Genomic DNA, 12,907 nt, shown 5'->3' on the forward strand with positions numbered 1-12,907 from the left:
TCACCTTGAGAATTGTAACCTTTTTTATAAAGAGCCCTACATAGCCACATCTTTAGAAGACCTGGTTAATAATAAAAGCTGACCCTTAGTCAAGGGATAAATCTGAAATAAAGTATTGGTCTTTTCGACAGAAGACTTCCTCAAAGAAACAATCACCACACAGAAAATATGAAGATTATACTGCATTAGTTGGGATAGTAGAAAGGCTGAACTATTCTCGTTTCCAGCCAGACTCGGTAGAAATTGGAAGAAAAGGATATTAGTCACTTTATACGACCACAGTCCCACACCTCTTCATACAGCAGACTAGCTGATTTGAGATGAGAACATAACTCTAATAGACAAAGGAAAACAAATATCTCATTAGCTCCAACAATAGCAAAAAGAAGAGTAAACTATACCAAACCTGGCATTTAACAGGAAGGTGAGGAGTTGACTCCTGATACTGAAAATCCTTGGCCAAGGTAAGATTAACAGCTGTCAGATTATATTTCATGTCTTACTAGTTAGTAAAAGTAAATCTTTCTATTACGCAGAAAACTGATAAACTGTTGCTTACATTCAGTACTACTAAGAGTTACAGTTCTATGCATTTTACACTTATTTCATGTTCTTTATTTTAATTTTTTTTAATATCCTTGCTTACAACTAGTCTTATCAAGTGCATCTTAGATTGTAAACTTTTGTTTTAAACTTTTAGCCTATTACACTTGTGACCAAGATTTGGCCAAAAGTAAATATTTCTATTAAGCAGTAAACTGATACCTGTTGATTACATTCAGTACTTATTCTTGTTAGGTAACACTAAGAGTTACAGTTCTATGCATTTTACGCTTATTTCATGGTCTTTATTTTGTTTTTTTAAATATCCTTTCTTACAACTAGTCTTATCAGGTGCAACTCAGATTGTAAACTTTTGTTTTAAACTTTTAGGCTATTACACTTGTGACCAAGATTCGGCCTCTTCTATCCTTTCCTTTAATTGAGACTGTTTAGATTCTATGTCCACTAAGGCTGATAGAATTTCCCTCAATTGTCTGGTGTCTGCTTCTTTCACAACATCTTTTCCTTTACTCCCCGTTAATCTCAATCATTCATGTTCCTATTTCATGACCTCAAGTTCTTGTTGTTCTGTAACCGTTTTGATCTGCATGTTCTAGATTTTCTCTTTAAGATTTGTGTTTTTCTCTTTCTATTTTTGCTTGTGTACCCTATGACTCCATACACTTTGTTCTCCTCTTCCCAATTCTTTTTTACTGTCTAGTTTATCTTCACCATTATCACCTTTGTTCACTATACCTATTTCAGCTTGATTTAGATTTGACTTGGGGTTCTTGTTGATTTCCACTTGCTCTTGTAGCTCTTCGTTTTCGCTCTCTTTCTGTGTTGTTTTCCTAACATTTGATTGGTAGATATTGTCAGATATTTCATTCGTCTTGGCAAAATCATTGCAAAACGTTTTTTATGAGTTTGCCTACACTTTCAGTTTTATCTACCTTAGAATATATTTGTATTGTTTTGCATTAACTAATATCAATTTTTCACCTATGTTACATGCCTATTTGAGAAAATCCGTTCTGCTAGACATTCTAATCTTGTCAAATATTGAGGTGTTCAAGACCCACTTGCAGACAGGTTCCAACCATCTTGATACAGAAGGTTTACCATTGGGCTTATCAGCTGAGTTTGAAGATATGTGTTTAAAAATATGTGTGTGTATTATGCAACAAAAATAAGTCCACATACCACTCTGCTAATAGTAAAGCAACATAGCAAACCACACCACCATATCTATGTTTCAATTTAATAGGATATTGATTGCATCATTTAGCCATACATACAGGATGATACACTTGCTTGGTCACACACATGGGACATATTTCCATATCAAGGTGACAATTTGAGAATGAAAGGAATTGTCAAAAGATAAGTGCAGTTATCTTAATTTTTATTTTGTAATGGTAAGGGGATTTCTAACCAGGATAGAACAGAAGTTGAGATTTAAATTTTAAGCATTGGATTCAACAATATCATTGTTTTTTTAAAGAATATAATCATCAATTTGGATTTCAACTACTATCAATTTGGATTTCCACTATAAGCAAGTTTTCATTTTCCTTCACAAATGCATAAATGACATATAAACCATCATTTTTGGCCTTTTCAGTGGTCACTTTTAGGGTTGGGAGGATCGACTAGACCAAATTAGGCCAAAATAAACATTCTAAAAAAGTTTTTAAAAAATCTTGGATTTCTAACCAGGATAGAATAAAAGTTGAGATTTAAATTTTAAGCATTGAATTCAAAGATATCATTGCTTTTTTAAAGAATATAATCATCAATTTGGATTTCAACTACTATCAATTTGGATTTCCACTATAAGTAAGTTTTCATTTTCATTCACAAATGCATAAATGACATATAAGCCATCATTTTTGGCCTTTTTAGTGGTCAATTTTAGGGTTGGGAGGATTGACTAGACCAAATTAGGCCAAAATAAACACTTTTAAAAAGTTTTTAAAAAATCTTTTGAGACCAAATTCAGCCTGGGTTCAGCCGCTTGGAATCAAGTTCTTCAAACTTCACTCCAAATTCTGCCCCGGTTCCTCTGACAGAATTTGCAGTGAATCTGTGGCTCTGTAGACGAATTTGGGGAGAATTTAACAAGGACCAGACTTTGAGGATTGCTGGAGAGAATCTGGTAACTTAGGTTTCTATCTGAATCCTCCAGAATGGGCCCCCTAGTGTTTAGCTTACAGTATCAATACCAATTTATTTCAGATTTGCCCCAGTATTTTCAGTTTTGATCCAGTTTTCTCAGTTTTCCAATTTTCAGATTTTCCTTATTAAAGTGCAGAGGTAAATGAGTGGAAAATAAAAAATGTGACAAGGAGTAAGGACATTGATTCCTTTATGCTCAAAGTGAAACTTATATGCTCATAAAAAGTGAAACTAGCCTCTGTACACATAATAATATCCCCATTCTTTATTGATTTCAAGCTACATTGAGACATCCAAGCTTGAGGCAGGATTTCATTTTTTTAGTTTGCGAAAGAAAGGTTAAAACCTTTAATACAAGGTTCAATCATTCGCATGGGTTTACTCATACCAACTCCATATTGACTTTCAAACTTATTAAGGTGGGCATCTTATTAGAATATTCATTATTTTTAGTTCTTATATTAATGGGTTTTTCAGGGCTTTAATTTATTAGGCTTCTATTTTTAGAAGATGTAATTCTATTTTTGCTTTAGTTTGAAGCTCTTGTAATTGCCTTTATAAAGACTTGTAATTCATTCAATAAAATGCACAACTAATTTTTCACATCTAAGTGCACCAAATTTTCATATTTCCCTAAGGGTGTTGTTTGCGTGTGGGTCATGATGAATCTTGCTTGTATCAAACCAATACCCATTGCACCGAGGCTGTATTCAACACACAGACAAAAAGAAAAAGCTGGAGAATAATAAAACCAAAAGCTAAAACCTAATCTACCATTCATTTCTACTAGTCATTAAAACTTAGCTTAAGATTGTCTAGAGTTTCAAGGTAGCAAAAATGGAAGAGGAAATATAATGATACAATTCTCTCCCTCATAATCCCATACAGCAATCAGCATCAAGTACATATGTTTATGATAGCTTCTTGAAATATATATGCATGCATCCAAAAGAGTTCCCTTAGTAGATTACTAGACGTCACCATTGGCAGCAATAATTGTGACATGTCAAAATTAAGAGCAAATATTGGCTTTCCACCAAATGATTCACTTAGCAAATCAATGACAGCACATTCATTCATTGGGTACTAAATAATAACCTGTTTTCAATTCTAACTCTACCTATCATGCTTTTTGTACCCATTCCACATGCACTATTTCAACTAAAAATATCTCCCTATTTTCTACAAATATCCTAACTATAAATGAATGATCAAATGATCATCTATAGAGATGGAAAAGACAATGTCCATTAAATACGAAATAATAAACATAATATGAAGACAACATTCTAATACCCTCCCTTAATGGTCAATCTATCAACTACACCAAGTTGCCCCCCAAATTTTACAAACTTGTCCAGACTCAAAGACTTGGTGAGAATATCTGATGTCTTATCCACAGTTGGAACAGACAACAATTGAACTGATTCGTCTGCAACCAGCTGCTGAATGAAATGACAATGAACATCAGCAAGCTTGGTTTTCTCATGGAAGACCGGATTCTAGGCCAGTTTGAGCACCCCTTGATTGTCACAATAAAAGAGAGTAGGTCCCACTTGAGATATCTGCATGTCTGAAAGCATTCTTCAAAGCCAAATTGCCTCACAAGCTACCTTAGTTGTTCCTAGATGCTCAGCTTCTATAGAGGAAAGAGCCATTGCCTATTCTTCTTGGCAGTCCATGTGACTACACTGAAACTCAAATGGAAAACATACCTAAATGTTGATTTTCTATAATCAATGGAACATCCCCTATCAAAGTATAAGTCAAGGAGTGAATTTTGTCATACAAAAGACCAAAATTAAAAGTGTCCTTCACATAGCGCAACACACACTTTGTTGCTCATGATCAACCTTGGGGGCTGTCATGAAGCATGAAATGTGGCTCACTGCAAAACTGAGACTAAGCCTAATAGAAGTAAGGTAGATGAAACTGACCCCCAATTGCCCGAATCTTGATTCCTTCATCACAGGTGAACCTGATTTAGTTATCAGCTTCACCCCTTTCTCCATAAGAGTGGATGCAGGTTTGTAATCTTGCATCTGAAATTTGTCTAGCAGACTACTGGCATATTTAGACTGAGATAAGAAGATAGTACCTTCAGTTTCCCAAAAATCAATGCTTAAACAATAGTGCAGAAGTCCCAGAAATTATTGTGTCAAAAGATTGACACAAACTCTATTTGATTTGATAGATCAAAACTGTCAAACTGCTAGTGATATTCAAGTCATCAACATAGACAACAAAGAGAAGAATATCATCGCCAGTGTTTTTGAAAAGTGAAAGCAGTGTTTTTTCCAGCAACCTTGAAACCAAGAAGTTGTCATGTGGACTACTTCCAGCAACTCACCGTTGAGGAAGGCAATCTTAACATTCATCTGATGGACTTTCCAACCAAACTGAGGTGCTAAGGCAAGGACGAGTCTTATGGCACTCTTTTGGCTGTAGGAGAAATCGTCTCCTCATAGTCAATTGCCTTCTTGTGTGTGTGTGTGTGTGTGTGTATTTTCTACAAAGAAACAATCCTAAAGTATAAAGTACCTAATATTTACATAACTCAAAATATTGACCATTAAAAAAGTAATGATAAAGATATCATTGAGAAATTATTCTAATATTTTATACTCCCTCTTATTTCTACATCACATTTCTGAGAGAAAAATGGCATTTCTACCACTCATAATCCTTGCAACAATAAAAAACAAATATTTTACTGACTTAAACAAAGTCAATAACTTAATTCAACAACAGATTTAATCAATTAAAGCATTAGATAATGGCTAACTGAAAAAATGCATATTTGTTATTCAAACAAAAAACAGATTTCTAAAGTAGCTGATTTGATAGCAATATTTATTTGATGTTTTCTATCAATTATCAAAAACAATCCTCTCTGCCCAAAAAAACACAAGATCGCATAACAAAAATAAAATCTGCAGTCATGAAAGGTGTAATCAATCACATTACCTGCAGACATGTTTCTTTAATGCCATTACGACCCTCTAAAATGCCTGCTTCTTTGATAGGCTCCTGAAAAAATTAAATAAGTGTTTGAATTTATTAGAGGTTTTGTTCCATGCTTGGACACAATACACGCACACACACATGCATACCACTGATTTTGTAATCTAAACAAAAAAATGATTCTCAAGTATATTCAACATACCAAATTCCGAACAGGTGGAAGACAAACAACAAGATCAACATCACTTGTAGGAAGGGCCAATCCAGTTGCAATGGAACCAAAAATCTTTGTCCTAGATCTTGGCCAAAGGACCTGAAGTGCTCGAGAAACCTTCTCTAAAGCAGCATTAATGAATGGTTTTCTCAGAGAATTTTCATAAGCAACCTGAAAAATGAATATAGAGATCACTAAATTTTGCAATACTGGGTGTACAGAGTTTAAACCAATCAACTTCAAGTTTTATTCATTTTTTATAAGTTTTTAATACACTATCCAATCATATTAAATGATTGCAGAACCTGTTGGACCATGTTCCAATAATTTGCAATCACAATCCATACCTAATCGCCTATAAAATCCTGTTAACCAGACTATTCTTGTTGTCACATCAACAGTCCAGATGTCTTTCAAGGCAAGCCATTGCCAGAGTTGAGGCATTGGATAACCAAACAATATTGGATTTCAATAAAGAGAGCCATGGGCAGCAATTAGACATTTAAAAAACAAGCAATATCAGATTTCAATACAGATAGGAATTGGCAGCAATAGAAGACAATATAAAATTTGCTTTTTAATCAGCATAATTTTTTCGTCTGTTAATTGTATATTTTATATATCTGTTAGACTTTGTTCTATTAATTTGCAGTTGCAGTGCATGCCCAATGACCTATCAAATCTTGATCAAGCTCTCGTTGTCACATCAATACTCCAGATATTTTGTGAGGCCAAACATAGGAAAACTCCAGGCATTTGATGACCAATCAATGTTAGATGCTATTGTAGATGGACATCTACTCAAATTACTGACAAGTTTAGGATGTCCTTAATATGCATGATTCCTATCTTGTGAAAACAGAGAATATTGCAGCCAATAAAACCTATCATCGATTGTTTATCTTATACTATTTTTTGTTGGCAATTTGTGACCAAGTTTCATCCCAACTGTAGGCAGTAGAATCTATTCCATACAAGACAAAAACTATTGTTCTTTGACCCAGTGGAACATTGTAATTATAATATGCAGAGCGAAGGTTTCTAATAGAAATAATTCCAACATGGATAATAGTTATCCAAGACAACATAAATTACCTCCTTGCAGAAAGATTCAATCTCATCATGAAGCAGATTGTGCAACTTAGAAACCGATGCCTGAAGAGCAGGGTTGTTCTGTATCAATCCTGATTGCAGTGGAAGTGCAATATCTGGCTGGAGAAAGAAAAAATATATATTTTTATGATAAAAAAAAACAAGATAAAAGAAACCTATTTAAATATTTAGGGGACTTAAAACATTGAGAATTACATGTTCTTGCTCCAATGCCAATTGAGGAATGGCAACCAAACAATCACGCAGCAAAGCACCAGAAAGAGAGTGCATTGGTGGTGTGGCCGGGATGCATTCCCTTCTCCATGCAAAACTTGCCAATTCTTGGTTGCCCGCAGATAAACAAAATTCACCGGGATTAATTTCTGCCTCATTTGGCCACCCACTTATACTCCAATTCCTTGGACTGGAGCTTCCTGATCTGACAGTTGAGAAGCGCCTCTGTTTTCTAAGTCCCCCAGCAGGAGAAGGTGGAGGTGGTGGTGGAGCTGGGGGAACACAAAGCACCATTGGTGATGGAGGACGTTTTAATCTTGGCAGTTCCCTCCGGTTACAGGGTACACATGGACTTCTGGATTGTCGGACATGTAAATCATTCCTTGCTCTTTCTTTAGACATGTCCGGGATAACTATTGGCCGAAGAATCGGGTGGGGAATTACTTCCCCTTTCATCCCATCCATCACACCAATGGTACACTTACTTCTTGACCTATTATCTTGTTCTTCTGATGTGGCAATGGATCCTACAGGAGGAGCAGAAGCAGCTGGGACTGTTGCAATCCCAGAACATAATGAGTCAAAAGATGGACCTGGCACTGAAGTAAGATCCTCTATAACCAATTTTAATTCATCTTCATGTCGGGCCCAGGAACTATCTTCAGAGCTCAGTGAAGGAGGCCTTGAGTAACCAGTGCCAGCATAGTCAGCAGTGTTCCAATACATTACTCCACCCCCAAAGACATGGTTGTAATCAGAACTGTGGCACACAATATCCGGAGGAAGTTTTTCAGCTTCATCTTCAGATATGAAATAGCCATCAAAGTCATCAGTATCTCCAGATAAATATCTTAAATCATCACAGGTGGAGTCATCTGTCCCTTCATTCCGAGAATCCTCCCTCATTCTCATACTTCCTTTCAATTCAATATTAGAAGGTAAATGTCTTGCCTGCAAGGATGACTGAAAAAATGGAGTGAAACTTGGTTCAAGGGAATAACCTATAGGAGGAGTCAAATTACAGCCAGTCTGGACCACTGGTGATGAATCTAAGCCTTTTCTAGCTGCTTGAGGTTTTGTGTTCCTTTTGGGGTAGCCTGCCTGCCCTGGTGAGTTTCTCAATGTTGGCCATCTCAAGGTTACATACGATGGTTGTGAATGATGTCGCCAGTTCCAGTCTACATCCAAGTGCAACCTATCTGTAGCAGCTGGGAGATGACGAGTGGTAGAGGGATAACAAATATGTAGTGACCCAGGCCACTCGTATGATGTAGGTGGTATATTATTAGTTGCCCCTTGGATGGAGTAGTCTGGCTTTCTTAACGTGTGTTGCTTCCATGCCTCTTCTCCAGGTCGAGTCTGAGCACCAACCTGGTCCATAGAATCTTTTGTCTGTTTCCCACAATGCACATGATAACTGAGGTCAGTAGCAGAAGTAAGCATTCTTCCAAAATGACTATTATTTTTCAATGGTTCAACCAAACCAGTTGAGCTTTTACAGTCTCTCAAAAGAAGCATTGCATCCTCCTTGCCCCTCTGACAAATAATAGACTTAGGAGAAGAACCCATTTGTTTCACGTCTTCCTCAACGCTCGATGAATCAGATTTGCACAATACATGACTATTACACGCCGATATCAAACATTCTGTTTCGTGAGATGAACCACAGTTTGAATCATAATTAACTCGGATATCAACACTTGATAAAGCTACATCAGCATTTATCTTATCACAACATATGATTGATTGTTCAGCCAAACAAAACCTCTCATTATCAACTGAGCACAAATTTGTGCTACTGACAAGAGAGTTTGCAATATTTATATTTTGGGAACATAAATCCTCACCCAAAGTATCAAGAAGTTCACCACATTCAGCATGCTGCAAGGAGGAGCTCTGTTGAATCTTGGTAGTTTGCTGTTGTGGCTGATCACAACAATCTGTGAGTGTTCTCTCTTTGTCATCTGGTAAAAGTGCAGTATCCAAGTTTGCAGTGCCCTTCTTCTTTACCTTATATCTGCCCCTTCCATGTATGGTGTTTTTTACTTGACTCTCACCCATTCCTGATACTGAACATTCTGATTCTGATTTATTTTGCAGCCTACATGAACTCATTTTGTTCTCTCCTTGACATGTCAAGTTATATAGATTTTCCTGAGAAGAAAACTCACATAAAAGACATGCTCAGATGTTATAACAATAAATCGTTCACAAATGAAGAGAAATTATTACAGTGGTTGGAGAAAATGATAGGTATACCTTCTTTAGATTGTTTTGTGCCACTCCTAGATCTTCCACTGAACTGATATTGCCAGTTCTGATAACTTCTTCAGTGTTCATCATTTTTACTGGTTCCTGAAAGATTGAATACTTGTCTTATTACCCAACAGTTTTGAAAACAAAATATTAAGTAAAATTAATAGACAAGAAGAGTACCTCACATGGCATTTGCTTTACAGAGGCATCCTCTATAAGCTGCTTTGGAGGATCATTTGAATTTTGTTTGGATGTGGGGAACTTTTTCTTCTTAGTGCGCCCTTTTCTCCTTTTTTCTCTCTTTTGTACTTGAGCATCATTTGTCTTCTGTTGATTCAAATGATTCCTTGTGTTCTCTTCACCAAGTAGATCAAGTTCTATGGAATCTTTTGAGACCTTTGCAAATACTTGTCTAACTCTCCTCATGACATTATCTAACACTGTATGAGCAGAACTCAATGATGTAAAGAACAGCTTGTCATCTTCAGGAACTGCTGATGTACATGTTATTGCTAATGGTGAAACTTCTTGAAGAATATATAAACCACCGAAGAAGTTGCAGCTGCAAGAATGTTTCTTGCATATATTACTACAAAAAGTGCGACTCTCAAAGTGACTTTCAAGAGAAGGAACATTTGGATTCTTGCTTACTTTACACACATCATTAAGCTCATCAGAAAATATGCCTTTATTGCAAACACAGTCACCCTGCCTTTTTGTCTGCAGAAGATCCTTTGAATTTTGAACAAGTTGATTTGCCTGAAAAATCAAAAGATCTCATTAAAAAAGAAGGCACTCCTCTTTGATTTCACTTAGAATACAAAGCCACTTCTTTCACCTTTTACTAGTGATGTATTATTCACAACTTGTGCTATTCCTCTAAATGATAACTTATAAATTAGTATGATTGAATATTTCATATTTATTTAAATACTTTCCAAATATTACGTCGAAAAACAAATTGTTAAACACGCCTAGCATAATGGCTCCATATATGCATGGAATGAACTTAAAAGAGTTTAATTAGGTTTCAAGTTTCACAGGGCTGTCATGCAAGACAACATGAGAGAAATTTTAGAGATTATTAATGCAGTAGAACAAGTAGGGAAAGTGAAAGTCGCAGCAGACATGCACCCAAAAAATGCTAAGATGGCCTTGCCAAGTGGCTGTGTATATATGGAAGAATTACAAAAAGAATTAATCAAGATAAAATGTTAAAAGAACTCAAAATTTTAGGGTTGATCTGCACAATGGAAAGGAAGATTAACAATGGTTTCAAACTGTATCTTTGCTATGAGAACCCGACTGAGTTATCTTCTGCGATCATCCAATTATTGGCTTTGAAGGCTGTGAGGGCTATCTTAAACATTAATATACAAAAAAATACAGGAGACTCCAAGGAGAATGGAGGAGGTGGAGTTAACAAATAGAAAAAGTGCAGCAGCAAAAAAACAGAGAACACACACAGTTTATAGAACAGATGAAAGTGCAGGTCAGGAGACAAAAACCGTAGGAGAACTGCTAAATAATAAATAGATTTTCGATGGATATTACAATGGAATGAAATACTAGAAACTTTGCAATTTCTAAGGTTGTCATGGAGCATCAAATGGTAGATTTCTGGAAATGCACAACAGCTCAGAGATTTCTCTGTGCATAAAGATGCTATCATGTGTGCTATTGTGCCTAACAAGGGAAAACCTTGACAACCAGTGATGATTTTTTATCAATTTCATACTTTAGATAAGGGTTTTAGATAGAAACTTCAAGTCTTAGCATGCTTTTATTTAAACTACTACGTAGAAGGTCTGCAAATTCCTTAAACCTTGCATTCTTTCTCTTCTTAGCAGTAGTTTAAAGAATTATTAGCTTAGAAAATCTTGCAATCCCTATCCAAATAGACTACAAAATTAACACAGTGGAATTTGGACTGTACCTGGCAACCATCATTGAATAAAAGTCTGCGACGTTTTCAAAATATCAACTTAGTATTTCCTGTGATAGATACTTTCAGCTCATAATATATATAATTAGTAATTATGCCATATAGTCTTGTGCTTGGCTATTCTTATTTTTCATTCTGGTCTTACAATGCAAAAGCTAGTATATTAGCATGTTTTGTCCACAAATGCAACATGTGATGTGTGTAGTTTGTCTTCTTTCCTCACCATTCTTTGATCTAAAATAGAAGGCTGCGTACTGAGCCTTTCTTTTATTTTAAAGTAGTGTACAATTCAAGAAATGGTATTCTTGGACTGAAACAGGGGGTATCAATTTGTGATGTCCCCTTTTTAATTATGTACACACTATGTGAGTTAATGAGTAAAAGAGCAGTTACATGACTTATGATAATGAATTATTGACACAAATCAATGAAACATGTAGATGTCTGGTAATTCCAAATGCCACAATGGAATACAATGGATAGATTAATTCTATCACAATTACAACTGCTATATGTACTGCGAAGTTTGGACAATATATAATACAATATATCGACAAACTGGCTGTCTCTGATTTGGCAATATAAAATATACACATTACCCGGTGACCCGTCTCTGCTATGCAATCTGATGCGTGCTGCTAGTTACAGGATGATTACTTGGCAGCTTCTCTGATATTCTATTATGGATTATGCAGTATTCTGTAATAGAGCTGTCTCTGATATATCAAATATGTTATGTACCCTTTGCTTAGTGTCATCTCTGATCTGCAATTATCATACTTGCACTTTGATGTAGGTTGTGTTAGCAACTGTCTATGTTCTACTCAAGTGAGCTTATTATTTTCTTATTAATTAAATCATATTGATTTAATTATTAATTAACTTATTATCTCTAGTTTACTTAAGCCAAACTTTGGGCATTTAATAATTAATTCTTTTATTAATTATTATCATGCAACCTACATTAGTTACCTGTGAGGGTTTTGATCTCCTTTTATAAGGATTGATCTCTTTGTAATTTATTCATTCACTTTTGATTATAGCAATTTATCTTTTTGATCATCTAGAATGTCTCATCTATGGATCTGGCAATTTCAGCCTCTATAGCTTTTGCTTCTCTCTTTCTCTGACAGGTGTTTTCATGCTAGTGATTCTTGGGCGCTGTGTGGTTGATCTTTCATCAACTTCCACAAAATCTACAAAGGAAGTTCAATTAATAAAAAGCAATTCTCAGTTCATACTTTGGATAGCTGATTGCATGATATATACATGCCAAAGAGGCAGCATGAACAAATGCCAAACTTCATTATCATTAGCCGCTGATTGTTAATGGTTAACAATTCGATGATATGGGTTATCATTAACCACCATTTATTACTTGTAATTTTGTGAACAAATACAATTGCATGGATAATCGCATGCTATTACAATTGAAACATAACAGCCACATATCAATGATATAGTCATCACTGAAAATTAAT

At 35.4% G+C, this 12,907-nt stretch overlaps 1 protein-coding gene across 5 annotated transcripts in view; it reads right to left on the reverse strand.

The window, feature by feature from the left end:
- Window positions 1–12,907, reverse strand: part of MEE44 (Nucleotidyltransferase family protein) — a 195,650-nt gene that overhangs the window by 124,154 nt on the left and 58,589 nt on the right. For all 5 annotated transcript variants that reach the window (XM_089791915.1, XM_089791913.1, XM_089791914.1 and 2 more), the window contains exons 2-7: window positions 9,662–10,240; window positions 9,485–9,580; window positions 7,208–9,379; window positions 6,995–7,111; window positions 5,888–6,070; window positions 5,689–5,751 (exon numbers count right to left, since the gene is read on the reverse strand). In XM_089791915.1, the coding sequence (XP_089648041.1) occupies window positions 5,689–5,751; window positions 5,888–6,070; window positions 6,995–7,111; window positions 7,208–9,379; window positions 9,485–9,580; window positions 9,662–10,240 (3,210 nt within the window). The remainder of the gene's footprint in view (window positions 1–5,688; window positions 5,752–5,887; window positions 6,071–6,994; window positions 7,112–7,207; window positions 9,380–9,484; window positions 9,581–9,661; window positions 10,241–12,907) is intronic.

The sequence above is a fragment of the Cupressus sempervirens genome, chromosome 7 (genome assembly GCF_028749045.1).
Source record: "Cupressus sempervirens isolate cs-2001-9-10 chromosome 7, ASM2874904v1, whole genome shotgun sequence".
NCBI lineage: Eukaryota > Viridiplantae > Streptophyta > Pinopsida > Cupressales > Cupressaceae > Cupressus > Cupressus sempervirens.